The sequence below is a fragment of the Schizophyllum commune genome (assembly GCF_000143185.2).
Source record: "Schizophyllum commune H4-8 unplaced genomic scaffold SCHCOscaffold_2, whole genome shotgun sequence".
In the NCBI taxonomy this organism is placed as follows: Eukaryota; Fungi; Basidiomycota; class Agaricomycetes; order Agaricales; family Schizophyllaceae; genus Schizophyllum; species Schizophyllum commune.
This window is the reverse complement of record NW_026089539.1, coordinates 890704-917127: the sequence shown is the minus strand read 5'-3', so window position 1 is coordinate 917127 and position 26424 is coordinate 890704. Positions and strand designations below refer to the sequence as shown.

At 55.8% G+C, this 26424-nt stretch overlaps 15 protein-coding genes across 15 annotated transcripts; 6 read left to right on the top strand and 9 right to left on the bottom strand.

The window, feature by feature from the left end:
- Nucleotides 1-141: 141 nt before the first annotated feature.
- On the top strand, nucleotides 142-812 carry SCHCODRAFT_02609899 (DUF1764-domain-containing protein). Its single transcript, XM_003037509.2, has 4 exons — nucleotides 142-491; nucleotides 541-609; nucleotides 658-690; nucleotides 742-812. Exons 1-4 carry the CDS (start codon nucleotides 158-160, stop codon nucleotides 747-749), a joined length of 444 nt encoding a protein of 147 aa, XP_003037555.1. The 5' UTR covers nucleotides 142-157; the 3' UTR covers nucleotides 750-812.
- A 937-nt stretch (nucleotides 813-1749) lies between these two features.
- SCHCODRAFT_02564690 (uncharacterized protein) lies at nucleotides 1750-3983 on the top strand. The gene is made up of 6 exons (XM_003037510.3): nucleotides 1750-2314; nucleotides 2370-2641; nucleotides 2702-3271; nucleotides 3337-3532; nucleotides 3588-3745; nucleotides 3801-3983. Exons 1-6 carry the CDS (start codon nucleotides 1784-1786, stop codon nucleotides 3922-3924), a joined length of 1851 nt encoding a protein of 616 aa, XP_003037556.1. The 5' UTR covers nucleotides 1750-1783; the 3' UTR covers nucleotides 3925-3983.
- Nucleotides 3984-4336: 353 nt separating this feature from the next.
- SCHCODRAFT_02675268 (uncharacterized protein) lies at nucleotides 4337-6792 on the top strand. The gene is made up of 7 exons (XM_003037511.3): nucleotides 4337-4959; nucleotides 5012-5295; nucleotides 5354-5540; nucleotides 5590-6086; nucleotides 6140-6329; nucleotides 6378-6550; nucleotides 6599-6792. The coding sequence occupies exons 1-7, from the start codon at nucleotides 4429-4431 to the stop codon at nucleotides 6708-6710; spliced, it is 1974 nt and encodes a 657-aa protein (XP_003037557.1). The 5' UTR covers nucleotides 4337-4428; the 3' UTR covers nucleotides 6711-6792.
- A 146-nt stretch (nucleotides 6793-6938) lies between these two features.
- SCHCODRAFT_02528097 (uncharacterized protein) lies at nucleotides 6939-8842 on the top strand. Its single transcript, XM_003037512.2, has 2 exons — nucleotides 6939-7397; nucleotides 7450-8842. Exons 1-2 carry the CDS (start codon nucleotides 6986-6988, stop codon nucleotides 8619-8621), a joined length of 1584 nt encoding a protein of 527 aa, XP_003037558.1. The 5' UTR covers nucleotides 6939-6985; the 3' UTR covers nucleotides 8622-8842.
- Nucleotides 8477-11251, bottom strand: SCHCODRAFT_02146162 (uncharacterized protein). The gene is made up of 10 exons (XM_050341927.1): nucleotides 11101-11251; nucleotides 10816-11049; nucleotides 10515-10768; nucleotides 10223-10462; nucleotides 10078-10170; nucleotides 9828-10020; nucleotides 9660-9773; nucleotides 9586-9604; nucleotides 9012-9535; nucleotides 8477-8961 (listed from the first exon to the last, which is right to left on the bottom strand). Exons 2-10 carry the CDS (start codon nucleotides 10955-10957, stop codon nucleotides 8618-8620), a joined length of 1923 nt encoding a protein of 640 aa, XP_050202088.1. The 5' UTR covers nucleotides 10958-11049; nucleotides 11101-11251; the 3' UTR covers nucleotides 8477-8617.
- SCHCODRAFT_02146176 (uncharacterized protein) lies at nucleotides 10785-11623 on the bottom strand. Its single transcript, XM_050341928.1, has 2 exons — nucleotides 11101-11623; nucleotides 10785-11049 (listed from the first exon to the last, which is right to left on the bottom strand). Exons 1-2 carry the CDS (start codon nucleotides 11494-11496, stop codon nucleotides 10993-10995), a joined length of 453 nt encoding a protein of 150 aa, XP_050202087.1. The 5' UTR covers nucleotides 11497-11623; the 3' UTR covers nucleotides 10785-10992.
- A 37-nt stretch (nucleotides 11624-11660) lies between these two features.
- On the bottom strand, nucleotides 11661-12720 carry SCHCODRAFT_02609885 (uncharacterized protein). Its single transcript, XM_003038852.2, has 3 exons — nucleotides 12298-12720; nucleotides 11901-12250; nucleotides 11661-11845 (listed from the first exon to the last, which is right to left on the bottom strand). Exons 1-3 carry the CDS (start codon nucleotides 12689-12691, stop codon nucleotides 11735-11737), a joined length of 855 nt encoding a protein of 284 aa, XP_003038898.2. The 5' UTR covers nucleotides 12692-12720; the 3' UTR covers nucleotides 11661-11734.
- Nucleotides 12721-12784: 64 nt separating this feature from the next.
- SCHCODRAFT_02609880 (uncharacterized protein) lies at nucleotides 12785-14699 on the top strand. The gene is made up of 9 exons (XM_003037513.2): nucleotides 12785-12946; nucleotides 13000-13062; nucleotides 13109-13195; nucleotides 13249-13360; nucleotides 13413-13430; nucleotides 13482-13651; nucleotides 13703-13939; nucleotides 13998-14129; nucleotides 14180-14699. The coding sequence occupies exons 1-9, from the start codon at nucleotides 12890-12892 to the stop codon at nucleotides 14423-14425; spliced, it is 1122 nt and encodes a 373-aa protein (XP_003037559.2). The 5' UTR covers nucleotides 12785-12889; the 3' UTR covers nucleotides 14426-14699.
- Nucleotides 14700-14791: 92 nt separating this feature from the next.
- SCHCODRAFT_02486680 (cytochrome P450) lies at nucleotides 14792-16931 on the bottom strand (the record flags this gene model as incomplete). The annotated part of the gene is made up of 11 exons (XM_003038853.1): nucleotides 14792-14989; nucleotides 15040-15141; nucleotides 15270-15362; nucleotides 15430-15618; nucleotides 15674-15790; nucleotides 15848-15936; nucleotides 15992-16167; nucleotides 16216-16375; nucleotides 16491-16545; nucleotides 16603-16715; nucleotides 16769-16931. The coding sequence occupies 11 exons, from the start codon at nucleotides 16929-16931 to the stop codon at nucleotides 14792-14794; spliced, it is 1455 nt and encodes a 484-aa protein (XP_003038899.1).
- Nucleotides 16932-17298: 367 nt separating this feature from the next.
- Nucleotides 17299-18373, bottom strand: SCHCODRAFT_01167369 (uncharacterized protein; the record flags this gene model as incomplete). The annotated part of the gene is made up of 3 exons (XM_050341152.1): nucleotides 17299-17318; nucleotides 17375-17651; nucleotides 17708-18373. The coding sequence occupies 3 exons, from the start codon at nucleotides 18371-18373 to the stop codon at nucleotides 17299-17301; spliced, it is 963 nt and encodes a 320-aa protein (XP_050202086.1).
- SCHCODRAFT_02609877 (cyclin-like protein) lies at nucleotides 18275-19857 on the bottom strand (the record flags this gene model as incomplete). The annotated part of the gene is made up of 6 exons (XM_003038855.3): nucleotides 18275-18425; nucleotides 18472-18875; nucleotides 18931-19110; nucleotides 19165-19357; nucleotides 19414-19607; nucleotides 19659-19857. Coding segments are annotated over 5 exons (1069 nt in total), but the record flags the coding sequence as incomplete, so codon positions are not given.
- Nucleotides 19858-20271: 414 nt separating this feature from the next.
- On the bottom strand, nucleotides 20272-21835 carry SCHCODRAFT_02564665 (uncharacterized protein; the record flags this gene model as incomplete). The annotated part of the gene is made up of 2 exons (XM_003038856.2): nucleotides 20272-21392; nucleotides 21442-21835. 2 exons carry the CDS (start codon nucleotides 21833-21835, stop codon nucleotides 20272-20274), a joined length of 1515 nt encoding a protein of 504 aa, XP_003038902.1.
- Nucleotides 21836-21940: 105 nt separating this feature from the next.
- SCHCODRAFT_02744006 (uncharacterized protein) lies at nucleotides 21941-23695 on the bottom strand (the record flags this gene model as incomplete). Its single annotated transcript, XM_003038857.3, has 2 exons — nucleotides 21941-23236; nucleotides 23286-23695. Coding segments are annotated over 2 exons (1516 nt in total), but the record flags the coding sequence as incomplete, so codon positions are not given.
- Nucleotides 23696-24095: 400 nt separating this feature from the next.
- SCHCODRAFT_0231789 (uncharacterized protein) lies at nucleotides 24096-24911 on the top strand (the record flags this gene model as incomplete). The annotated part of the gene is made up of 6 exons (XM_003037514.1): nucleotides 24096-24287; nucleotides 24346-24426; nucleotides 24481-24538; nucleotides 24590-24640; nucleotides 24699-24706; nucleotides 24756-24911. The coding sequence occupies 6 exons, from the start codon at nucleotides 24096-24098 to the stop codon at nucleotides 24909-24911; spliced, it is 546 nt and encodes a 181-aa protein (XP_003037560.1).
- Nucleotides 24912-24977: 66 nt separating this feature from the next.
- Nucleotides 24978-25816, bottom strand: SCHCODRAFT_02609870 (P-loop containing nucleoside triphosphate hydrolase protein). The gene is made up of 3 exons (XM_003038858.2): nucleotides 25519-25816; nucleotides 25318-25463; nucleotides 24978-25229 (listed from the first exon to the last, which is right to left on the bottom strand). Exons 1-3 carry the CDS (start codon nucleotides 25717-25719, stop codon nucleotides 25031-25033), a joined length of 546 nt encoding a protein of 181 aa, XP_003038904.2. The 5' UTR covers nucleotides 25720-25816; the 3' UTR covers nucleotides 24978-25030.
- Between the last annotated feature and the right edge of the window lie 608 nt (nucleotides 25817-26424).

Sequence of the window (26424 nt, the reverse complement as noted above, 5' to 3'; positions counted from 1 at the left end):
GAAATCCGTCCGTTCGGCAGTCCAGTCCCGCCTGACCTCACTGGCCGGTAAATGAACCGTGTGGAAGAAACGAGGCGCGGTGTGACGCTCTCGTCACGCGTTACCGTCTTTTCCAGGCAATTTTTGCGTTTTGGCAAGTCCCCTCACCTCCCCCTCGATGGCCAAGGCCGACGACATCGAGGCCATCTTCGCCTCCTCCAAGGGAAAGGGGAAGGGGAAAGCACCAGCACCTGCCGCTCCTCCACCATCTGCGCCGGCAAAGAAGAAGAAAAAGGATAAGAAGCGCAAGCGAGAGGCAACACCAGATGAGACGCCTGCTCCCGCGCCGCCTACCAAGAAACGCGTGGTCGAGACTGTCGTAGATCCTTCGTCTACGAAGCCTTCGACTACAACAGCCAAACCAGGTGCGAGCGCGCCGCCCAAACCTAAGAAGAAGTCCAAGCCTTCCGCCGACGATGAAAAATTCAAGGATTCGAAGGGAACCCGCTCTCGTATGTTCATACTTATACTTGCCTCGATCTATACTGATCAGCTCTATAGGTCGACAAACGGAAGAAGGCTGGGCCGTGTACAAGGTCGACGAATTGGGGATCGATGAAACCGCCGGAGGTGCATACTTCTGCCCTCTATCTCCACGCGTGAGCTTACACTGTACAGATACCCCGTTATGTCCCTTCGATTGTCAATGCTGTATGTATGAGCCCTATTCTTCCTTCTCACCGTTGCTGATATCACTCGCAGGCTTCTGATACCCGTCAATGTATTCCTAGTTCACTGTATTTCTATGCAAGATCAACGCCCTTCACCGACCATCTCCTCGTACCCAACCAAATGCAAGACCCCTCTGGCTCATAGGTATACTCCGACGATCGGTCTCATAGGATCTTGGAGTTCATAAGCGAGCCAAAATTGACATAGCCCAGCTGTCCCTTACCGATCATCTATCGCACGGGTGATCGCCTGGACTTCGCAAGTGAGGCGCACATGCGACGTATGTATAGTCTACTCAATGTGTACGTCCAATTTCTCTCACTTGCCGACGTTCGCTGACGCCCCTCACAGATTCTAGATCACCGAAAATATACCTTTTTTGCTCGTCTTAAGCGCATCTTCCTTCATACGGCTCTTTCGAAGCCTCTCGGATAGCCTTTGGCGATGCTCCGTGGAGGTCAATGTGTAGCCAACATCGATTTTCTCTTGTCCGCGTATCTCGAGCTTTCCTACTCGAGTGCGAATCGGTGCCGTTCTCCATACACGGATACATTCTCTTCTCGACTCATATACTCGTAGTGCATGTCTTGTCTTCTATACCTCTGCAATGATTTTCATGAACTCTCGTCCATCGTTCTCTGCATCGCTAGAAGTTGGAACTGCTCTCGCATAATGCGGGGCATTCCCCGCCCACCGACGTTGCCACATATTCCATCTGCGCCTTTGCCTCTGTTGACCTGCAACACCACCCAAGAATCTCCCTCGCCCCACGAAACCGCGCAGACCATTCATCCCGGCTTACACCTGGCGACCATCACCGGATACGGCCTGCCAGCGCTCGACGGTCAAGGCGAAGCTGCAACGTGCGCGCAACATGCATCTGCCCATTGTCGCCCAGGAAGGAAATGATTCGCGCGCAGACCCTCTGGGAGAGTATTTAATGAGGCCTGGCGGGCGGTAGGAAAGCAGGCTCCTCCATCCTCTTCACTCTCCTTGACGACTTCCACGATTCTCTCCTTCTAATTTTCTCTTCATCCTTTCCTTCCACTTCTATCCCACTCACTCCTTAATCATGATCACGATCAACGCCCTCCCCAACGAACTCCTCGGCGAGATCCTCGGGCACGCCATGCACATCCCTGACGAGCTGTTCACCAGCAACGCCGCTCGCTCCCCCTTCGGCACCTACGCCCACCCCCACGCGGCGCGCCGGTACCTCCTCGTTAACAAGCGGTGGCGCGATGCTGGCCTTCGCCCACTGTACCACGACATCGTGCTTCGCTCGCGCGCGCAGGCGACAGCGCTTGCGAGTACGCTCAGGCAGGACCTCAATCTGGCTCTCATGGTCCACAAGCTGCGCGTCGAGGGTGGCTTCGGCGTGTCCATGGCGGTGATCATGGCTGCGTGCACGAACATCACGGATTTGTGTTTGCTGGTCAACATAGATTCGCATGACAGCTCGAGCGGGATTTGCCTGGGGCTCAGGTACCTCAGTCCGACGAGGCTTGTTTTGCTGGACATGCAAGTCAGTCGGCCGCTGAGCGAGAACGGGGCGGGACTGCTCGTGGCACTTCAGAGAGCTCTGCCACAGTGGGGCGATCTGGTACGTACGCCTCTGTTGCTGGGGTTTTCGGGAACAGCTAACGACATACGAGCAGACGACCGTGATGTGCGCTGTTCCGTATGGCATGGATGGGCGGATGCTTGCGCATCTCCTCCAGCATGCGCCCAATCTGCGGACCGTCATCCTCACGCGCGGCTGGCGCAAGGGTTTCATGAAGCCGATTTGCGAGCTAAGCACAGTGCATGAGGTTGTCTTTCGGTCTATCGTGCCCTGCAAGCCTCACTGGCTGGACGCCGAGAAAGCGGAGTGCACGCAGTCAGTACGTGACAAGCACCGGATGGACCCTCCCGTTAACAGGCCTCCATCGTTAGTCGAGATGCTGCGCGCTGCCGTCGGATATCAGGCTGAATGCCGTTAATCTCATAGGGCTCACGCTATTGTCAATGCATCTACGCCCGAGCAGGATTTCAAGTATCTTGACCGTGCCCCACCGGGAGTTACTGTTCAAGAGTTCCGACGCGTCGTCGGCTACCATTGGAGAACTGGGGATCAGCTAGTCGCTGAACTTCGCAGCGATCCCCGTGTTGTCGACTATGTGCAGGAAATCGTTCTCCACCCGCTCTGGAATTGGGGTGGCACGCAGGTCCACGACCTCAGGCCCCTCCTGGAGGTCGTACACAACTTGAAGAGCATCAGGCGTGGATCACGGGTGCAGAGTCCCGCGTACGTGCCTTGGGATGCGTACGAGCTCCTGATCGAGCAAAACGGATGTACATTGGAGACTTTGGAGGGAATCTGCCTCGAGAGTGCTCCGTCGGACCACCTAGTCCCCATACCGTCGCTCTGGGATCTCTCCTGCCTGCGCCACCTTTCATGGGACTGCACGACGGTGTTCAACGACTTGCAGCAGTTGCCAGAGGACGCGCTTGCTATGCTCGAGTCCATTACAATTGCTGCTTGCCATCCTACGTTCGCGCGCATCCTGAGCAAGACATGGTGAGTGTGATACCTTTCCCGTATAAGATTGGGCGTTACGCTGACAAGCATTGACTGTCTTTTAGCCTTTCATCCCTCAAGAAGATCTATCTTCACGCTCCAGCACCAGGCAATAGGCACATCTGCTATGAGTCGCATGGCATTCTTTTGCATAGCCATGGCTGGAAACTGGATGAAGTCGAACTCGACGGTTTCTTCGATCTCAACATCCTCCGCGCCTCGCCGAACGTCCAGTGCTTGACGCTTCATGGAGAAGAGCTTGTGCGTTGATTTAACTTTTGCATGCTTTGAGGTTAGCGCTCATCGACTATTCCAGATCTTGCGTGGTGAGCCCAAAGCACACGGAACACTCGCGAAGATATTTCTTCCAGACATGGACTGCTCGCAATGCATCGAGTTCATTCCGCGTCTGCATCTCGACTCGTATCCTGCGCTGCGCGAGATACACTGGCGAGGAGACTGGCCCTGGACCGAGTGAGCGCGTCATCCCTTCCCAACCCCAGATTCGTCCATATAACTGACTCACCAGACACGCAATCGCGAGCAATGGGCTCATTCCGGTTGTAGACCACATTCTCTCGCCGCGCGGCGTGAAGTTCTATGATAAGGAGGGAGTGGCTTGGGTGCCTCGATTGAGGGTGGATGACGCATGAATTTCACGACAATAACGAAAGTAGAAACGTACCTTAGACCTTACAATACTAGAATCCATTAAAGTCAGGCGCTGGCGCCTTTAAGTCGAACCGTGACTATGTGACTGCGTGATTCATTGTCATCCCGGCAGATTGCGACATATTCCCACCCCCTCCCTTTGCCGGACCTTTCACGCAGCCGAAGCTCTTTGTCCAAGACCTGCGGCTTTTTCTTCGAAAAACACAATTTAGCGCACGTATTGTATGGTACGAAGGGCCGTGGACTCCCTAACGCTACCCTTTGCATCCCGGCTGCTATCTCTGTCGATTTCGAGGGTCGTGCTCACAGCAGCCTTTCGGCCCCATGTTCCTCGATGTTGACCATATAGTGGCACCGAACCAAGAATTCAAGATGGCTGGGCCCTCGATGGAGGGAGAATGGAAGTCGGCTCAAACCTTCGTTAGCAAATATATACAGCCCGCTGTTTGGTGGCACGCAAGCTCTGCGCTTTCGCCGCTCCCGCCATGGCCTCCTTGCATACCTTACCAGAGGAGCTTCTGGTGGAGATCCTGAACGCTGCGATGGGGATTTCCGACGCGCTCTTCACCGACAACTCATCTCGGTCCCCCTTCGCCGCATACACCAACAACTACTGGACAAGCCGGCTGCTCCTCGTGAGCAAGACTTGGTACCGTATCGGCTTACCGGAGCTTTACCATGATGTCGTCCTCCGATCTGAGGCCCAGGTCAATGCGCTCGCAAGGTCGCTGGATCAAAACCATGACCGCGCATGCTGGGTACGGAAGCTACGCTTGGAAGGTTGCTTCGGGTGGCGCACGGAGACGATCCTTCGAGCTTGCACTGGCATCACCGACCTCTGCCTCCTGACCAATCCGTACCAGAACGATCCCTCGTACGGAGTAATTACGGCCCTGCCGCTCATCAACCCAGTCCGGTTGATCTTGTTGAATATGAACACCCGGAAGACGCAAGGCAGCAATGCAAGGGCGCTCGCACGAGCATTGTGCAGATGTGCACCAACATGGACGAACCTTGTACGCTAGTTCTTCTTCAGGATGAGGAGTAGACTGACCATCGGACCGACAGAGGACTGTACTTTACGCTGTACCCCATAGGAAAACCCAAGACGAACTGGCGACTTCGCTCGCTCGTGCTCCAGGGCTGACAACTGTGATGTTCTATTCTTTCCTGGGAATCATGCCGTACCATCGCGACCTATGCGCCAGTAACTCCGTCAAGAAGGTCGTCATACGTATTGGACGTACGACCTTGCCGGATTGCTTGAGGAAAGCGCTCCAGAAGCAGCCTTTGCATCTTCGTGGCAAACTGGAATTCGAACTTGATACCCTGTACGATCCTCAGCCTATCTCGTGAGTCTCGCCGTTCTACTTTGTCAGAGATGAACTTAAGGCGATATACCTTTCGTAGCGCGGCGCCCACCCCCAAGTATCTCATCAGAAGCAAACGTAGACTATCATTCAAGCCCTTGCGCGCTGCTTCTGCCGAGACTTGGATCTATGTACTGAGGTTGGTGATGGCCAGCAACTCGCCTTTACGCACCCACACGGCAAACGAGAACAATCTGCACGTCTTACTGGCCTGCAAGGACTTCTTCGTGAGCCTTCCTGTCCGATACTGGGCCCCCTCATTGACTATCTTCGCAGCGTATCGGATTGCCTGAATTTTTGCGAAGCGTGCTAGTGTATCGTCGCAATGTGGACGGCTTCGTGTCGTTCCTCCGAATCCACCCACAATATTCCAGGCATGTTCGTCACTTGACGATCCAGCATCCCTTCGGCAGTAGCAAGAGCATCCTCGATGCGCTTCTCTGTCTTCTCAACAGCCTTGAAAGCCTGAGGGCTGAGACTAACGGCTGCACCCCCATCAACTGGGAGGAATTCTGTCTGCTTTCCGCGAAGAATAAGCTGTCCCTCGAGTGTATCGATGCCGTCTACTTGGACGTTCGGCAGAGTCCTATGGAAGGAGTACCGCTCCCCCTACAGCCGTTATGCCAACTTGCCCACCTACGCCATCTGAGCTTAGCGTCTAATGCCGTCTTCGACACCAGCAGAGGGGTTTCCTTGGACGCACTCTATTCCCTGGAGAGTCTGAGCATCGGCCAATGCGATATTTCCCTTGCATGGGCGTTTTACATGATGCGGTAAGCTGTTCTCCATAGCTCTAAGTCGCAATGCTGATGTGCTGCAAATACAGTCTACCATCCCTGCGCGCGATGACGATATACTGGGCAGGGACTCAGGTCAGTCACGCGCACAACGCGGTCCTACGTCGCCACGGGCTCAAGCTGCGAGAGCTTGAACTATATGGCTTCCTCGACTTAGCCGTCGTTTGCGCCTGCCCCTACGTCCGCTGTCTTACTGTCAGGGGATCGTCTGTCATATCAGTCAGTCGCAAATGGATGTGATGGCACTTCCTGCTGATATTATCTTAGCCCCGCCTCTTCCAAGACGCCGTCAACGGTCAAGACGAACTCACCAGCGTGATCTTCACCGACGTTGAGGGTACCGACATAGTCGCTGATCTCGTGGACTATGTATGCGACCTGAGCACGTTTCCCTCCTTGCGCGAGGTCCGTTGGCTACAATGCGAGTGGCCGCGTAACCAGTGAGGACTTCGACTCGCTGCATATCTCACAAACTGACATGGGATCAGGCACGAAATACAGGCTAGTCGGTTGATACCCGTTGTAGAAGAGGTTTTCGAAGATGTGGGCGTGCGAGTGTACGATGGGAAGGGAGCATTCTGGACACCTAGGTTAAAGTGACGCCACGATGTCGAGTAGTCAGTTGAACCATGCTGCAGTATACTACAGGCCTCTCGATCCTTGAATCTGAAGTACACCTAGCTTATTCATTGAACGGATGCCTGAAGCAGGAGCGTGTGTCAAAGGTCCAAGGCGGGGCGCTTACCACAAATGGTAGATTGCCTCGAGGCACCCACAACGCAATCACCCATAGTCACCCATCTGTCACCCGGTGATCTCCGTGAACGGCCGCAAACACGCTGCTAACTTGCTTTCTGCTTCCATTCGTCGGCATCATGGGGACCGAAAAAACCCTCTCCGTGCTCCTCTGCGAGCAATGCTCACACGAGTACGTTGTCACCGACACCGCGCCTCCCTCAGCTCTTGAGAAGCTGCGAAATCACTGGCTACCAAATGTTGACGAAGCAGAAATCATCCGTCTGGAGGCTTCGGCGACTCGCATGAGCGTCTCCGCCATCGAGAAGGAGATAGCGAGCTTGTTGGGAAAGGTCAAGAAGATTCAAGGCCTGCAAGCTCTCCTCGTCAACACTCTGAACGCCCAGGAAGCGCTGGTCGCCCCCCTACGCCGCTTGCCTATCGAAGTCCTGCAGCCGATATTTGTCTTCGCATGCGAAGATGATGGGTCCGATTGCATGGAACGATGGCCAATGGCTCTCGTACTTAGCAGCGTGTCCAAGTTCTATCGTGGTCAGTGCCTGATAAGCGACTGTGCTCCTTCATCGTGCTGAATTCGTCCCAGACGTCGCGCTCAGCACTCCTGAGATTTGGGCGCGTATTCCGGTCGAAAGCATGCAAATTCTAGCTGGCGAGTGGCCGCCTGCATCAAGGTCCCTCATCGTACGACGCCTTCGTCTCTACCTGTCGCGCATAAGCAACGCAAGTTTGCCGAATGCGGTCCGATTCCCGACCACGCTCTCCTGCCACTCACCCACGACCGTCATCAATGGTATCGCGCTCCAGTACAGCGATGCGTGGACGGACTTGAAGATCACCGGCTACGGATTCTTCTCTGTTCTCGGGGAACGCTCGCTGAACCGGCTGGAAAAGCTTCAGACCGACGTAGGCTTCCTCCTCACGTCCTCGGGTGAACGCGACAAGAGCGAGGTATTCGCGCGCGCGTCCAGACTTCGCCACCTTGAGATCACGAACTTCACCAACGTCAACGTGCAGAGCCTGTGCCTCCCTTGGGCACAGATCACCACGCTCAAGACGAGGTGCTCCGACGCCTTCGCAATCGATGCATTAGCCGTACATTGCAAGCAGCTCGTATCTTGGTCGCACTGCAGCACAAGCAGGTCATTCTCCCAAGGCCGCTCGCCTACATCGCGGATCGTGTTCGAACATCTTCGCCACCTCGTCGTCGAGTCAATCAACGTGCGCGATACTCGGCACGCATGGCACTTCGACCATCTCACAGCCCCGCGCCTCGAGACATTGTCGGTAAACTGGCCATACTCCCCGGACGTCAACGGCGGCTCCATCGGCGCCTTCCTCACGCGTTCGGGTTGCAAGCTGCGAAGCATGTCCCTGAAAAGACCATCCGTGTTGGAATGCGTCTTCGTAGCCTCCAGCCACCGCATGCCACACAAGCTGTTCATCGACAGGGTGTCCCTCAGCGCCATTGATGCACCGTGCGATGCTGCTGCTGGCGCGGCGTCCGAGGCGACCGTCTTCACGCCTCTGCTGAAGATGGCCTTGCGCTGCTTCGGGACGTTGGAGGGCCAGTTCCTCATCGATCTCGTAACGCGCGAAGATGGCTGCCGCACGGGGCGCCTGGAGGTCACTATGTGCGAGGAGCGGTCGGTTATGCGCGTCTCCAAGGAGGAGATGGAGCAGCTCGAGCGCCTCCTACCACACGGGGTTTCCATCCGCAAAGTGCATCGCATGCTATACGAGGCTGACGAGGACTAGATGCGCAACGTCATCGGATGTACGGTAGACGAGAAGGTGTGGCGACTGAACAGTAGACATCTGCGTACGCCTTGGTCAACGAGATAGACACCACTACACGTGAGGGCATACCTCTTCGGGGGCTGAAGTGCCCTCCGCCTTGCTACGCAGCTATGAACATTGACTTTACATCCAGATACATACATAGTTGTAGCACTTACCAGCTCCAATAATGTTTTTCCAGGACTACGGCATTGCTCTCGTAGGACACTCGTATAGTCGTCCAAAGTCGGGCCATCTAGTAATTGCTGCAGCTCCTGTACAAGTGTGATGGTCCAAGGCGAAGACAGCATATAGTACGCTGCGTGCCGTCAGGACCAGAGTGCTGCCAACAGAACAAAGACCACTCACACATTGCCATGCTACTATTCGTAAGCCGCATCAGCGCCGCGCAGAGGGCGGGCGCGAGCAACAGCGCGAGCGGCTCTTCAATGTCCAAGAAGTGTCTTCGCATGACCAGCAGAAGGGCATCCCGTATGGCATCCGCGGCCTGCGCACAAACTAGCGGCGCGGGCAATCGCTTCGTGGCCAGTATGTACTGCGCAAAAGCGCCTGCTACATCGATGGCTTCATGCCCTATTCGCGCGCCTAGAGTCCACGCCGCCGTATCTGCCTCGTCGTCGCGAGGCTCGGCGCGCTCAGCAGCAGCGAGCGCCGTGAACACAGCATCGGCAAGAGAGATCACGATAGGTGCGGCTGGCGGCGCGGAAGACAGGCGCTCGACAAGCAAGGCCAGCAAGTGCGCAGCCGTATAGCGTATGAGACAACCACGAGCTCCACTATGCCAGATGAGAGTCAAGAGCTGGACCGTAGTGATGACCGGCCGGAGATTGATGTTGTCGTCCAGTATCGAGGAATCGAGAGGCGGCAAAAGACTAGCATGTCAAGTGAGTTGGCGGGCAACAGAAGGAAAGGAAATACTCACCGGCGAGAACGGCTTACAGCTAGAAGTTTCTGTGAGCTCATCGTCTAAGGAATTTTATGTTGAGTACTACGCACCTTCGTCCACGCTATTGGGAAATCGCAGTATAGGATCATCGCGCGCCTGCTCAAGCGCTACACGGAGAACGTCCACGTCCGCGAGCGCTAGCATCTCTATGGCTGCGTCCTTCACTACAAGCAGCCATGTCAGCACGCGGGAGGTAGCCAGAGTCACGAGCGTCATACCTCGTAGCTCATCCTCATCGTCTTTTAGCGCCACCAACATACGCAAGCCCACGCGGCACATCTCCGGCGCTTGCGTCGGAAGAAGACCTGGTGGGCGGCAGACGTGGTTTACGATGTACATTGCCCTGTAGGCAATGTGCAGAAGGTCTGTTGCATCCCCTCGGATCAAGGGCACAAGATGATGGAGAACGTGCTGTACGCCGGGACTGGTGAGGCGCTTTACCGCTGCTATGAGGTACTGTTCACCCACCAGCATCGCCGCGCAGCAGACCTCTGGCTGCTCCTCTACCTTGCGCATAGTGTCCTCGCTGAGCTGCGCGACATGCCTTAGCCATGCGGCGGTCTGTTCGTTAAATGAGGCCACAGGCTGACCCGAGTCAACACAGTCTACTTGCCATCGCTACCACTGTCTCGAAGTCCGCCACCCTGTTATCCTGCCACGTCCTCCAACACCACAGAATGATCTGATCTCGGAGAAGCAGCTTCGTTGCTTGATCCTGAACCTGACAAGGTTGGAAGATCGACTCAACGATCGTCTCACCATGCAACACTGTTCGCGCGAGCTGGAGCATCCGCCCGAGAGTTCGAGGACGCATCAGTTTGTGACCGCCGTCGGCGTTGTGAGAATCGGCGACCTGAACAAAGCGTGAACTTTTGTGAAGGTTGGTATCTCGCGCATATACTGACAGCATACAGTGCAAAAACCATTGCCGAGGTTAAGCGCCATTGCAGCCCTTGCTCATTGGCGCGCTCGTGCTCGCTATAATCGAGGAAGGCAGACAGGGCTGGCAGAAGGTCGGCCGGCTGTGCGTTGTCCTCGCAAAGGTTTTCCCTTTCTCCAGATAGCACGAATGCCCCATATAGCAGTCGTATTGCTAACCGCCGCGCGGCCGGCGACATCGCGGCGGACACTAGCGCCTGCGGAATATCATCCCAGGATTCTGCACACTGTCGGCTTCGAGTCGTGGAAGACGCGAGGAAAATCTACCTGGCAGTTGTGCCGCTGCTCGGAGGCTGTCCGAGTACCTCTGCGACTGCAGGAAGTTGCTTGTCGAGTTTGCAGGAGCGCGTTCGCCTGTAATAATCGGCGCGAGCTTGGCCAGCAGCACATCGACCCAGCATACAACCATCGACGGGGGTGCGTTGGACGGCTGCGCGCTTGCGGCTATTCGGTGAAACACCGCGCGGTGGGCGAAGAGTAGACGGAGAGATGAGAGGCTATCTGTGGGGGTCGGCGGTCAGCTAGGGGAAGAAGATCTGATGAAAGATGTACACAGTGCAGCGAGGTCGCTCTGTGGCACGCTCGTATCTTCAAGTGCATTTTCGAGCGTGGAAGACGCGCGAGCAATTGCACTATGCGCGGAAGCGTCCTGTAAGGGGGGCACGTCAACTTTAAATGTTGGAATATATGCGCTCGCAGTGTTACATCCTCCACGGTGTCGAGATTGACGTTCACGATGGTCTGAATAGCGACAAGGATCTCCGCAAGACCAATGCGATTGCCATCTGAGCCTGGCTGGATATCCTCCCCATCGCGTCGTTCGTGCTCGACCCGGGCTTCTAGATCGGGGCTGCCGGAGCAGTGGAAGGACTCTGCGAGTGCCTGAGTGGCGACCAGGTCGAAAGAGCGCTCCGAAGCGGTGTCCGACTCGGTCTCGCTGTCCATCATGGCCACAGCTGGAGTCAGTATACAGGAGTTGCGGTTAGTAGGCGGAGATGGTGGTCAAGAGCAAGAGAGCAGGACGCGTCGCACCTCCACGGCAGCCGAGGAAGGTAGACACCGACATGTTGCTGCTTGTTTTGACAGCGAAGTCCTGGACGAAGGCGGCAAACTCCGGTCGAAGCAGATATATTGCCTTCTCAGGCAGGAATGAGTACAGCAGACGACGATGCAGAATACAATAAGGCTACACGTCTTGCTGAATGTCGCGCATGAGTTCGGTCAGCTCGCTCTTGAACTGCAAGGGGCCAGGCTTTTGCGAGAATAACTTCTCGAAAGTATCCTCCGCGGCAGCGCTCTGCGATACCAATCAGTCAGATTTGTAGACCCTCCCCGCACGAGATGCGACTTACATTCTCATCCTGGAAGTCCAGACCCGTCCACTCTTCGTCCTCTTCCGCATGCATCTGCTGCAGCATCTCGCGTCGCCAGGCGGTGATATTCCCCTGCATGAGAACGCCGTTGCGCTCCTCATTCTTGCGCGCGCTGACCTGCACCTCGCGCGTCTCGCCACCGGTCTTCTTCTTTTCCTTCTTCGGTGGTGGGGGAGGTGCGGGCTCGTCTGGATCGGGGGGAGGGCCGTCGTCTTCTGAGTCGGAGTCCCCTCCCCCGCGTTTCTTCGATTTTCGCGAGAGGTAATCCAGGTAGGTGAGGGTTGGGCGGAATTGGTGCGTCTGGCTGATCGGGTGGAGGTGCAGCTCGCCTGCTCGGGCGTCAGTGGTTAGGCATGGAAGGGAACGAGGTGCGCACCTTCCCTGACTACGCCTAGCATGTACACCCCCTTGTGCGGGACTTCCTCGCTGCGAAGGCGTACCTCGCTCAGTCGAGGTTCGGCGTTACTTCTGCTGCTCTCCTCCTGATTCTTCTCGCGGTCGTCCTCAACGCGCGCCGCCCCCAGATCACGTCCACGCTCTGCATTCCAGACTTCTGGCCTCGTATCCGCAGGGACGTGTATCTCCATCCTTCGCGCATTGGGCTTCACGCGCGCACGGATCCGCTTGCCGCTACTCCTCGCTGCAGGCGGCGGCTGCAGGGGCCTGGTCATGAGGGGGAATTGGTGAATCTGCACATTCGGTGCGAGCGCATTGCTGAAGCGAATGGGGAGCCTCTGGACGACCGGATCGGCGTCGTCGTCGATATCCATCTTCACTGTTCGCGGAGCAGAAAATCCCAACAAGCGCCCGGCGCCACAAAATGCCTTATCCATCACGCATCGGCAGGCGTCCGGCACCGGATGCCGGAGATACTCGGGCCGGTAGATTGCGGCACGTCCCGGCGAAAATCCATATGCTTGTTCCCGGCCTCCTCCTCGTTCCCCTCATCGTCGTATCTTCCTCCCAAAATGCTGGCATCCAAGTCCTTCGCGGGAGCAGTCCACCGTGCTGCTCGCCACTCTCTTGTGCGTCGCGAGCGGTGGTGTCAATGAAGACCACACTGACGACATGTCAATAGCAGTCTCGCACCTACGCCTCCGCGGCCCCCACCGCCGCCTTCGCTGGCCAGAAGGCGAGCAACGTACGTGCCCAAGAATATCTACGATGCGTCTGCTCACTTACTGTAGGGCAAATACACCGTCACTCTCATCCCTGGTGATGGTATCGGTCCCGAAATTAGCGAGGCCGTGAAGGACATCTATACCGCGGCTAATGTACGCGCTATCCATCCCCTCACCCCTTCTATCGCGCCTCACGCGTCGCGCAGGTCCCGATTCAATGGGAGGAGGTCAGCGTCACCCCGATCCTCAAGGGCGGCAAGACCGTCATCCCCGACGCGGCCATCCAGTCCGTTAGGAAGAACACGGTTGCACTGAAGGGTGCGTCTACCTCTTCGAATTATACTTCTCACCTCGCTGACGCTCTGCACAGGTCCCCTTGCTACTCCCAGTATGTCATGACGTCCGCTCCCGCTCCCTCCTTCCTAACAGCGCGCTTCAGTCGGCAAGGGTCACGTCTCGCTTAACCTTACCCTCCGCCGCACCTTCAACCTCTTCGCGAACGTCCGTCCCTGTGTGTCCGTCAAGGGCTTCAAGACTCCCTACGACGACGTCAACACCGTCCTCATTCGCGAGAATACCGAGGGCGAGTACTCCGGTATTGAGCATGAGGTACGCCTCAGCGCCAAGAAATCCTTGCAGTACAGCTGAACACGCTATCAGGTCGTCGACGGCGTCGTTCAGTCGATCAAGCTCATCACCTGGGACGCCTCCGAGCGCGTCGCGCGCTACGCGTTCCATTACGCTCAGTCCAGCGGCCGCAACCGTGTTACTGCTGTCCACAAGGCGAACATCATGAAGATGTCCGACGGCATGTTCCTCGCCGCCTGCCGTGAGGTCTCCAAGGACTTCCCGAACGTGCAGTACGACGAGGACCTCCTGGACCGCGCATGCTTGCAGGTGCGCTACCTTGCTGCATACGCGAAGTCTGGATAGGTATCGATGACATCACTTGTAGATCGTCCAAAATCCGAAGCCGTACGCGGACCGCGTGATGGTGATGCCCAACTTGTACGGTGACATTCTCTCCGACATGTGCGCTGGCCTCATCGGTGGTCTCGGCTTGACGCCCTCGGGCAACATTGGTCGCGTAAGTGCATGCTCTACGTCCACCACCAAGCTCTCGCTCACCTTTCGCAGGACGCCTCCATCTTCGAGGCCGTGCACGGCTCCGCGCCGGACATCGCCGGCAAGGGCCTCGCCAACCCGACCGCGCTCCTGCTCTCTTCGCTCATGATGCTCCGGCACATGAACCTGTACGAGCATGCGGAGAAGATCGAGAAGGCGGCGCTCACGACGATTGCCGAGGGCAAGGCGATCACCGGTGACCTTGGCGGCAAGGCGTCGACGAAGGAGTACACGGAGGCGATCATTAAGAAGCTCTGAAGGGGTATAGCCTAGTTCTGGAGCTTTGATGGCCTTGGGGAGCGCGCCTTCGTGGTCGGCCCTCTGCGAGTTGAGTGCGAGAGGGACTATATCCGGACGATGTATCGTCGTCTACTGTAGAGCCAATAGATGGTTGCCATTGTATGACAATGTTGTATTCGAGCGACGGCCTGTGTGGGACAAGGTAAACACATCTCCGTAGTAGGCTGTGTGTCGTATACTGTCCAGTACCTCACATAGCGATAAGTATGGGAGATATTCCCGGTGCCACAAATTCCGTCAGATCTCCAATCCGTCAAGCAAGGCTCGCGCTTGATCATTCCGAGGCGTGAACGCACACTCGTAGTCTGCGGGTTGCCTGTCCAATCATGAGCTCGTCTGCTCCCTTCGCGCGAGAGCAACGTACATAATAACGCCCAACGATACTATGTCTGATGACGGCTCAATCACACTGCAATCTGGTCGCTTCGTCTTGCTGATAGTGTACATGCGAAGCGTGCAGGCTACGGTCAGCCACAATGTCGTGTACGCCAGATGGACACCTGGGCACACCCGCCGACCGAACTGAGAACAGTCAGAAGGGAATGCGTATGCGAAGGAAGGAGTGTGCGTACCCCGAATACTATATCACGCGGGTTTCGTACAGTTGGGTCGAGCGCCCCGCTAGCGGTCAGGAAGCGTTCGGGCTTGAAAGAGTCAGGATCGGGATAAGTGGTCTGCAGTGATAGGCAATCAGTTGTTGCCAACGAAGAGGAGGGGCTGCGGGTACCTCGTCCCGGGTCATCGACCTCAAGAGCGGCAAATAATTGAGCGTTTCGGTCGTCTGCAAAAGTATGTAAAGTACACACCAGACGTACCGCATGACGATAGTGCCTTTGGGTATTGTGTATCCATTATACAGGTCAGCTTCCGCTCCCGTGTATAAATGCGGAAAGCCCTGCGTAATCTCGCGATCAGCGCCTTGCACTTCGGAAGGAAAGAAACGAGGTGCCAGCGGGACTCACCTGCGGCGCGATAGGTCGATATCTCAGGCTTTCGAGGACAACAGCAGTCGTATAGGGCAAACGTTGTTCGTTGTCTAGTGTTGGCAGTTGCCCAGGCGCGAGCGCGTTCTGCAGTTCTGCTACAACGCGCGCCTGCACGTCCGGATGGTCCAGGATAGTGCGGAAGAAGAACAGCAGAGCATTGACAGTCTAAGGAGAACAACATTCAGCAGACTGAGTACAAGATCATCCTAAAGAAACTCACCGTGTCTAATCCGGCGCCATATAGAGTCGCTAGAGTATCTCGTATGTCGCCTTCCTCGGCCGCCGTTGCCTTGGATAATGCGTTTGTAGCCAACGACGGGGGAGCGGTTCCTCGGGCCTTGACGGAAATACTGTGCTTAGTACTGCTCATTGGTATCGAAGCAATTGAGCGCACGATCTTGGCCTTCACATGTGTAAACGGGTTCTGAACTAATGCTCGGGCAAGGTTACGCCACTCGTGGGCCTGGCACTTAAACCCAGCTCCTGTGGTGAAAGTCAGTTGGGGCGCTGAGAGACACACAAACATTCAGCCGCGCACCTGGAAACCATTCTGGAAGGTGCTTAAGTGCTGGAAATATGTTGACAAGATAGGCGCCTGGCTGTGTAGCGCGGACAAGCGAATTTGCGGCGGCGTCACCGACAGTGATGTATGGATCGTTTGCCGGCTTGGGTACGATACCGTACGTGGTTTCGAGAATGACCCTTCCGACCATGCTATTGACAAATGGATCAGTCTGTCGATTCCACACGCCCATCACTGACTAGTGAAGTTCCGCCTTTAGCCCATCAGATTTTGCATGCAGCATTCGACGTAGGAAAGTGCGAACGCTGCGAGCGACTTGTGAATGGATTTGAGCGTTCGCGGCCGGCTGGTGCCCAATGTACTCTTGCAGAAGGCGGCGACAGCGGCGCCTATCACGTGCTGGTCAGTCGACTACAGAATGCCCCACCGTATGCTGCACCAGGTTACCCACCACTTACTACCTTAGGTGAGATTGAGCACCGACATGAGGAAGACTCAGGATGGGCTAACTCACCGTAAGGCATCAATGCGACGCTGAAGTCCCAACCCATCAGCTCAACCATGGTGAGCTGAGGCCCTGACACATCGCTACCTTAGTGGATGTACCGATGGAACGTCAATATGACGAACCGATCAGAGTATAGGGCAGACCGCTTCTCCAGTAGCTCTGTGCATGCGTCGTACGTATCCACCACGAGCATTGATTGGCCAAAGACATTCAAGTACAGAACGTCAGTGTCTAGGTACGATCTGTTAGAGCGATATCAACGAGGGACCAGCTTTTTGACTCACGATACTGTTTTGCCCATTGCATGTACGTTAGCCAATCCAGTCGCGAAGGCATGGATAGGAAATTGCCAAGTAAAGGAAGCGGTCGAGGTCCAGGAGGAAGAGGGGGTGACGCATAGCGGAGGCGAAAATAGGTGTAGATCACCGCAGAAATTATGAGAGTCATCATGACGCTCTGAAGCGCCTCCATGGCAGTGGCTTGAGGAGAGCAAGCAAGGAATTGGTGTGAGGTCAAGGAAGTCCTTGCTTATAAGGCGACCATTCGGTTCACTCCCACGCCGCGTCATACTTTGAGGCGTGCGAGCGACCGAGCAGTGGAACCAGCGGACTAGACTATCATATTCGACTAGGGGGGCGGACAGTGCACCGCGAACGGCCGTCGTCATTTAGCAACACAGTCAATTCACGATAGCAGCATCTATGTGCATTCAAGTTCACCTAACGTCGTCAAACAACCTCGCCATTCACTAGGCGCACGATAATTGTGCATGGGCGTCACGAATGAGAGTCTGCAGATATCAGGCAAGTTATGATTATCGTGAACCCATCGAGACGAAACTGATATAACAGATCATTAATTGAAAATATGCCACTTCGTGCCAATCGCGACGCACCTTTCATCGGCGAACGCACAAAACTGCAGCTTCCGCCGAACGGAGGGAGACCATTCCACTTTCAACGCCTGTTCGAAGCGAGCCTGGTTCCGAGGACTGTCACGTATGATGACCGACTTGATGGTCGGCCGCGAGCACAGTATCCAAAGTATGCGGCGCATACTGATGAAGGGCCTCGTGAGAATCACGGTGAGCAGATTCGGCGTACGCAAAAGCGCCATCAGAAGATCGTGGTCCAAATCGAGACAACGCGAGACGTGTAGTACAACTGTCTATACGGGCCGTAAGGGTGAGCCTTGTTCACTGACAGAGGACGAGGCATGCGTACCAGCTTGTCCCATTTCGGGACGGAACGACGCAAGGCGACTAACAACGGATGTCGATCCCTTTTCCGCCGTTGGCTCGCCGGCGTCACGACGACGAGCCTCTCGGGATTGAGGTCTACCAGGGCAGGATACGGTATCGTCACGTCCCTTTGGCGGAAGTTGAGCACGATGCAGAAGTCCGTGACATTCCTGCAAGCCCCTAGGATAACATGCATCGCCCGTTCGCTGAATGCGTTCTCAAGACGAAGTTTTCGAATCCATTGACCAAGTTCTGGACAGGTGTGTAGCGCATTCGCCAAGGCATCCGCCTGTCCCTGCGAGCGGAGGAGCACGTCGTGATAGAGCAGCGGTGTGCCAACTCGACACCACGCCTTGCAGACGAGCAATGCCGACGATCGCCTGTGATGATGGAGATAGGAACTTGAGGTTGAGGTTGAGATTCCAGTGAAGACGCCATCTGGGATCAGGAGAAGCCGCCGGAGGATGTCGTCGGCGAGTTCATCGGGCAGATGCGCCATCTCATTGAGGTTCGAGGAGGTAAGTGTGCAAAGACTCCGCTCTTTGGAAGTCGTGGTTATATAGGCGGTCACATTCAAGAATGAAGGGGTTTCACCGCCTACTTTAGGTGGCGCATCGCCGGAACTTGTGAGGTCTGACCTTTTTTGCATGTATCAAAGACTCGCGCAACGACCACCCTGCATAAAATTGATAAATTGCAGCCTGGTAATAATCAGAGAGAAGTAGACTACCTAGTTGTTCTCCGCACCTATCATGGTTCACTGCTGGTAGCAGCAGCAGCAGCAGAGAGCGCTGGAATCACTGCAGCGCGCTTGCGCGCGATCATAAACACCGAGACCATAGCAGCTATCAATCATCGTCGTCGTCTAACCCCTCCTCCACTAATGTCTCGCCGAAAGGGTCCGATCCCATGGTCGCCGCTTTGAGCTTTCGCTGCCGTTTTTCTTCCGCTTTCCGTTCTTCTTCTGCTTTCCGTGCTAGATAGGCCTTTGTTCCGGGTATCTTCTCCGGGTTTTTGCATAGTCGTAGTCGACGGTCTACCTCCCGGACAGCCTCAATCGGCGGTGCTTGCCCCTCAGTCGTGATGAGGGCCCGGAGGGTTGCGATGACATCACGTAGCATGGTAGCAGATGCAGCTTTCTCCGGAGAGGTCTTCAAGGCGGACGTCAATTGAGCGAGGCTTTCACGGCCAAGCCGAGATACGCACCGAGGGGAACTTGGCCTCCAACCACTGCTCGGCGAGGTTGGGTGCTGCGAGGGAAAGGCATGCGTGCGCGATTTGTGATGGTGTGTATATCAACTCTGCGTCGGTCAAGCGGGATTGTGCGACATGAGAGAGGGCTTTCTGGTAGATGTTGTGGTCTGGGGGAGGCGCGTCCGGTACCGTCTGCAAGGGAGTTCGTCGTTAACGATCAACGGCTGGCGCAGAACATCGTCGTACCTGCAAGTCTAGCCAGATACCCCACAGTGCGCGGTGCGCGTGCCATACGGAGAACTCAAAGCCGAGGCTTTGCGCCACGAGGAACTCGATGTCGAGGACGTCGGAAACTTCGACGCGAGGAATGACTTTGGTGTAGTGTTCGATGGAAATGGGGTTGTTGGTCGTCTTTGTGGCGAGGAACAGTGCGGTCAGCCTATGGGACCCTCGTCAGCTGGGCGTAGACCCCTCGATCACAGTGCGCGCTCGTACATGACGTTCTTGGGATGCCAGTCCATCACAGTGTTCTTGAGGTAGAAGCGCTTCAAGTAGGTGATCGCCGTCGCTTCGACCTCCTCCGGAAATCGGAAGAGCTGGCACATTTGGGGAATCTTGGACGCGTAAAGCTTGACGAGCAGCAGCTCCTCGTCCGCGGTAAGGAATTGCACTCGAGACGATGAGCCTGGCTGATCGTGCTTGTGAGAACAGAGGATACCATAGCATGCATATGCACGCACCTCGTCCGTCTCGAACGCCACGCGTATCGCGTCCACCGCACCCGCATTCAGACGCGCTCGTGTATGCGCGAGACGCTCGGGGGAGAAACGCCAGTTGCGAAATTGGGTGCTGCCCTCGTATATGGGCTTTCCGCGCGCGCTAGACGGTCCCGGATCACCATTCGCCGTAGGCTGCGCGCTATTGTGGGTAGGATTCATGATTGAGGAAGAGAGTCTTGAACAAGGCCTTCTGCGTCAAGCGCGCAGGAACTTGACCGGCATATTCCGGCTAACTGCAGGTTCAATTCCACGCTCCGGCTGGCCTTGCAGACACCCATTAGGCCACCCATTCTGCATACAGAGTCGCTAAGTGCATTGATATACTCAAAGACGGTCACGAAAAGGAATAGAAGCGTTGAATGGTATCATCACGTAGCTAAGTAATCGACACCTGCGAATTCCACTAGCGGCATATTCTCTAACAAATGTCGAGGCAATCGCCCTCTTCCGTGCCTGTGCGAGCCGTACTCATATATCAGTATAAGTTCAAGAATCACCTCCAGAGAACGTATCGAATATATATCGCCGACCAGCAAGGCCTCCACCCGCTCTTCTCCTCTGCCGAATATTTACATCACGGCGGTACCAAGTCCAACGGCCCATTGACATCGACGAGAAACAACGGAGAGTCGTTGGGCGCACGCTCCGCATTTATCTTGCGCACAATGTCCCACACTCCCTCAACGTCCTCTACGTCTTTCACGAACAGCTGCAACAAGGCAGGCAACACACCCCTTGCGCGTAGATTAACCACAGAGGACGTCGCGAGGGGTGCACCCAGCGCGCCAGACACGCTAAGCTCTACGATACTTGTAGGGGCGTTCCGAGAGAAGATGTACTCCTGTTCCTGTTTGTTGGAGTTCTTGAGCGACAAAGTACGCAGACGCGTGGTGCGCGCAAGGAATGTTGAGAGGGGGCAGGGATGCGGGTAAAGGGCGTGGCCCTCTTCCGGCCTTGGAACGGAGTCTTCAGCCCATTCGATGAAGAGCTTGTTGAGGGATGGCGTCGTGAGACGATCAAGCAGCCACGTGTGTTGCCGGTCGTTGGGATCATCCAAAGTCACGACAAGGGTGCGAAGCCGCTCTAGCCTGAGGTGCGATGTGATGGGGGAGCTCGGAATCTGCATCGTGTCATCGTTGTCGAAATCATCGCCATCGTCCTGATCATGTTTCCACCTTCTCAAATTCGAACACTTCGCGACCAGGGCATCGAAGGCGTAGGCGTTTGTGCATCGCGTCGTAAGACTCTTGATCTGCGACCACGGGAATTGGAGGTTGTGCTCCTTGGGCAGATTATATAGGTTGGTGACGGACAGGTTCCACAGCCGAGGCGCGCGCATAAACACGCAATGTTCGTCGGTTTCGGGAGGCGAAAGGACGCCGACGTCGCCCTGCACCTTCTCCAGGCGCGCGAGTGAGCGGTTCCCAAACGTCTTGAAGAACCCATACTCGAGTACTTTGAGCACTTGGAAGGAGTCACTGAACTCCATCGCGACCTGGAAGAGCTCGAGAGTAGGCGGGGAGCGTATGATGAAGAGCAGAGGGTCGGTCACGGTTGCATTCCCAACCCGCGAGAGATATACTTGCACGCGGTTGATGACCGCGCGCTGCATTGGCTTCGACCAGAGGTCGAGCATCCTCTGGGCCCAACTGACAGGAAGCGCTGCCCAGATTTCCGACATACCGATCGCGATGTCTGCGAGGGAAACTGTAAGCCAAAGTCGGATGATCGCCGTAACACTCACCTCGCCAGAGCTTGGACACAGAGCTGAGAGACAATATCATCGGTAGTTTCTGCTTGAAGTCTTTGTGCGTATCCACACAGGCGAAATCGAATATTTGCATGACGAGCTCGACCGGCAGGCGCCGGATCGGTGCAAGGAGACCCTGCTGGTGGTCTAGTTTGCGTCGAAGAGCCGCTTTGGTATCGGTGAGACGAGAGACTCTGTCCAAGAGGGCGACGACTTCTTCGTCAATGGCCGAGATACGTCGACGCGCTTTGGACATCGTGGCCTCTACCTCGGCATTGCACGATGGCCGCCATCCGCTGCGTAAGCTGTCCCAGGCAGAGGTAGAGACCTCAAGAGTGTCGCGGCATCGAGCGCATGAGCCGGCTAGGAAGCTTTCGTCGCGGTCCATGATGGGAAGAGGAAAGAAACGAAACGACTGAAGCGGCGATCGGGCCGCTTACGCTGATACGCGATCACATGACAGCCACGCGTACTTACGCACGTTTCTCCCGGTGACAATGCAACTGCCTTTAGGTGATCGATCGTTCAAAGCAGACCTGTCTACATGAGTCGTGTATCCCAAGTGCCAGAGCATAACATTCCACAGGATGATCAGCAATGCATAAGACCATGCATCAAGTAATTTCGTAGTAGCCTGTAATGGACCTACGAGCATTGTCCCGGACGACCACACCTAACCGACTTTACCGTTCAGCCAGGTCCAGATCTCCGTTCACGTCGAGAGTGGCCAACGGCGCATTTTTACGCGCACGTTCTGCGCCCATCTCGGCGATGATGTCGCGAGGTCCCTTGTCAAGCTTGACACCTTTCAGGATCAGCCGTCGCAAGGCAGGCAGCACCTCCGTCGCGCGTAGCGAGGTCACGGAGGACGGCACAAGAGGCACGTTCTCCGCGCCGGATATGCTGAGGTTAACGATGCTCGAAGGGGCCTCCCGGGAGAGTACGTATTCCTGCTCGAGCTTCGACGAGTTCTTCAGCAACAACGTACGCACTCCGTTCGAGCGCGCGAGGAATTTTGCAAGGGGGCAGGAACTTGGAGAACGGGCAACACCATCCTTCGGTGTGTTGACGGGCCAGTCCACCCAATTGACGAAGAGTCTGCCGAGTTTTGGCGTCGTGAGATGGTCGAACAGCCATTTGTGCTGCCAGTCGCAGATGTCGTCCGAATCGACACGCAGTACTTGCAGCTGCTCTAGCCTGAGGTGCGATGTCGTGGGAGAGCTGGGACCGTCCAAGGAATCGTCATCGTATTCTCGATGCCTCCAACTCCTCAGATTTGGACACTTTGCGACAATGGCATCCAAGGCGTAGGCATTCGTCATGGTTTTTGTGCTGAGAACATGGATCTGGGACCACGGCAGCTGAAGTTTGTGCTCCTGGGGTAGTTCGCGTACGTTCGTAAGATGGAGTCGGCTGAGACGAGGTACACGCATGAAGACGCAATGTTCATCTGGTCCGGAAGATGAAAGAGCGCGAACGTCGCCAAACACTGTTACCAGACGCGGTAATGAGCGATTACCGAATATCTCGAAGAAGCCACACTCTCGTATGTGGAGAGCCCGAATTGCATCACTGTTAACCATGGCTTCCTTGAAGAGCTCGAGAGCAGATGCGGGTCGAGTAGTGAAGACCAAAGAATCGCTCAGGGTTGCGTTGCCGATTCGGGATAGGTATATTCGTGCGCGGCTTACGGCCGAGCCTTGTCGGGGTACGGACCAGCGACGGAGTGCGCCCTGGATCGAATTGAGAGGAAGTGCAGCCCATATCCTTGACATGCTAATTGCGATGTCTACGTCTGATAGTGAGCTAACGTCGTCGCCACAGGGGGTCATACTCACCTCGCCAAACCTTGGTCACTGAGCTGACGGACAATATCGTTGGCCACCTCTGCATAAAGTCCTTCGCATCTTGACTCGCGAAGCGAAAGATTTCCATCACGATCTCGACCGGCAAGCGACGAATGGGTGCAAGCAGGGCTTGATGAGCGTCCAAGTTGCGCTGCAGTGCCGCTTTGACATCGCCAAGACGCGCGAGCCTGACCGAAAGGGCAGCGAGCTCTTCATCAACGGCCAATATGCGTCGACGTGTGTCGGACACGGTTGCTCGGAAGGTCTCTACCTCGACGTGCGACGATGGCAGCCATCCACTGCGTAACTGTGTCCACACGGAGGGAGGGGTCTCAACAGAGTCAGGGAGCGGACGAAGGCAGCGAGCGCATAGAGTCGAGTGGGCCTTGGTGTGGTCCATGATGGTAAGAAGACATAGCCGAAACGCGAACTGGTGATCGGGCCATTCGCCACATAAACGCGATCACATGACAGGCCGGACTCAAGGCATTACGGCAATTCCGAGGCGCCACAAGGCCGTTCCTCGTCACGTCCGCATATTCCAAGATATATGTTATGCATCCCTCGCTGTTCTTCCGAAATCTCCCGCGCTGGTTGAGCTTCAATACCTTGTTGACGCGTCCCTGACTGTTGACAAGACGCGTGATGTCACACCGCGACGGTCACCTCCCCCCTGCGTATAAATTCCCCGCGCACTGATAAGCTTTTCCCTCCCACCATAGACGCAAGAAACTTTGATCGTTCTCACCAGCCCTTACTTGCCTCGTATAGCTTGATATTCGAGTCCCCTCATCATCCACGATGCCCCCCAGAGCAGCGAAGCGCAAGTCCGACGTCGTGGACTCCGACTCCGATTACGACGGCATCGAGGTCGTAGAGGAAGCCGCAGCCCCTCCTGCGAAGAAGAGGGCGCGCAAGACGAAGGAGAAGGACGCGGAAGACGGTGGGGACAAGCCCAAGCGCTGGCAGGACGTGAAGCTGGAGGGCGAGGATGTACGTGGATACGGCTTGTTGACGCGTCAAGCTCCACGGCTAACGCGTATCATTGCAGGAGGACATGGTCCCCGTGTACGACGACTGCGCTGAGGTGCGCCGCAAGATCAGGCTGCTCGAGAAGACTCCCGGTTTCGTGGTGCGTATCCGTGGTCCCCTTAAGCGCGTAAGGATCCGAGCTCACGGAGTTCAGAGGGCCCAATGGCTGAGGGAGATTGGTAACGTCAACAGCAACTCATTCGGCCGCTTCAGTGAGTATCGTATGCACTTCGCCCTCAACTTGACTGACGCACCGCTCCTAGTGGCCTCGAAGGAGCGCGACGCCGGTGGAGGCAACTCGACTTACCCCAAAGGTACGTCCTAGCACGCATTTCTTGGTGTTCTTCGTTGACATGCGACCTTCCTTGACAGCCTACATCGTACGTGGACCTTGAGGCAGAATTTGTCTAAACTCACCGTGTTGCGCAGTACTTCGAGAAGATGCGCATCCTGGAGGGGAAGAAGAAGACCGCGAGCCGCCTCCGCAACGAGGAGACGCATCCCAACGGCTTCCCTCTCGAGAACCGCCGCACCCACATGTGGGTCTTCACTGGCAAGCCTGGTCCGAGTCGCCGTCGCCGCTGAGCGCGTCGACCATCTTGCTATATCCGCTTGCTTCTTGCTTTATGGTCGACCGTACGCTGCTAAGTTCCTTGCGCGTATAATCCTGTCCCATTACCTGTACTACTACCCATCGACTAATGCTATGTCGCCTGCGCCTTATTGCTCTGCCACGCCTCTATCCACTGGATGATGCGCGAGACGTTCGACTCCATGTCATCCGTGGTCTCGCTCTGCAGCTCGACGACGATCTCTGGCGGGTATGAGTCGCGCGCTTCTTGGAGCACGGTCTGCATGATTTCGGCCTCATTGTTCTCTTGAATCTTCTTGAGGGGGTAATTTCTGGGAAGGTGGTTAGTACGGAGAGCGGGGGAGTGAGAGGAGAGTGGGGGTGGGGAGAGGAGACGCAAGGAAAGATATCGCGACGCACCGCTTTTCCAACCGTTCCCAAAGCTTGGAGTGGTCGCAAGTGAGGACGACTACGAGGTCTGCCCATCGCTCTGGATACGCTTCGCAGGAATGCCAGTCAAGAATGACCCCGCCCTCTGCGACGATGGGTTCGAGCGCGTCCAGTAACTGGAGGAGGCACACGTTCAACATGGTACTCCGTGAACATAGCAGGGCAACGCACCCGATCCTCGTCCGGCAGGTAACTCTGCCACTCCTCATCGTACTCCTCATACAAGTTGTTCTCCTTCACAAAGTCCCCGACATTGATGTGCTTGAGCGGTACGGGGGATTCTTGCGCGAGGAGCTGGGATGTTGTAGTTTTGCCGGTCCCTGGAGTGCCAGTGATAACGATGACAGGTCCCTTGCTTGATGTTGCGGCCATGTATCGAATGTTGAAGGGCGTCCGAGGGGGTGTCAAGGATGTGAGGGGGAAGGATATAGCCAGTCAAGATGATGAGGGCGGGAAAGTGAGGGGAAGTGATCGGGCTGATCTGATCGGTCGGTATAATGAGATCTTGCCTTTTCGGGGGTTCATTGTACTTTGGGTCTTCGCCATTGTTCATTTCTGAACATCGCCACCATTACAGCTGTTTGCATAAATGATGGCTGATCCGCACGTTCGAAAAAAAAATGAACTTAAATCGAAAATTCGACTCGGTTGCCCAAAGTGCCGCCAGACACGGTCAATCATTCACATACATGATGTAATCCCCTGACCTATGCAGAGGCCGAGCATAGAGCAGGCGGAATTGAGCTTGGACGCCGCGCGCTCGTGTGGCGGGCGACTTCCGGGGTATCGGACCGGATTTTTTCTTTAAGTTCAATGTTTTTGGTCGACGTGCGGATCAGCCATCATTTATGCAAACGGCTGTAAGAAGAGTTTCTCTGTATACTTACAGCTAGCGGGCTGCTCTCCGATAACTTTCCGCTTGACCTTCCCCACCTCTAAATTGCCTTGATTACGCGGAACAATAGCCTGGCAACGAGTTCACTTCTCAACAACGGCCCGTCACAACGGGACCGGTGCCTGCCGACAAGCGACATCAGCGAGCGACATTTCCCCACCGAAGTGCCTGAGCCTCCCTCT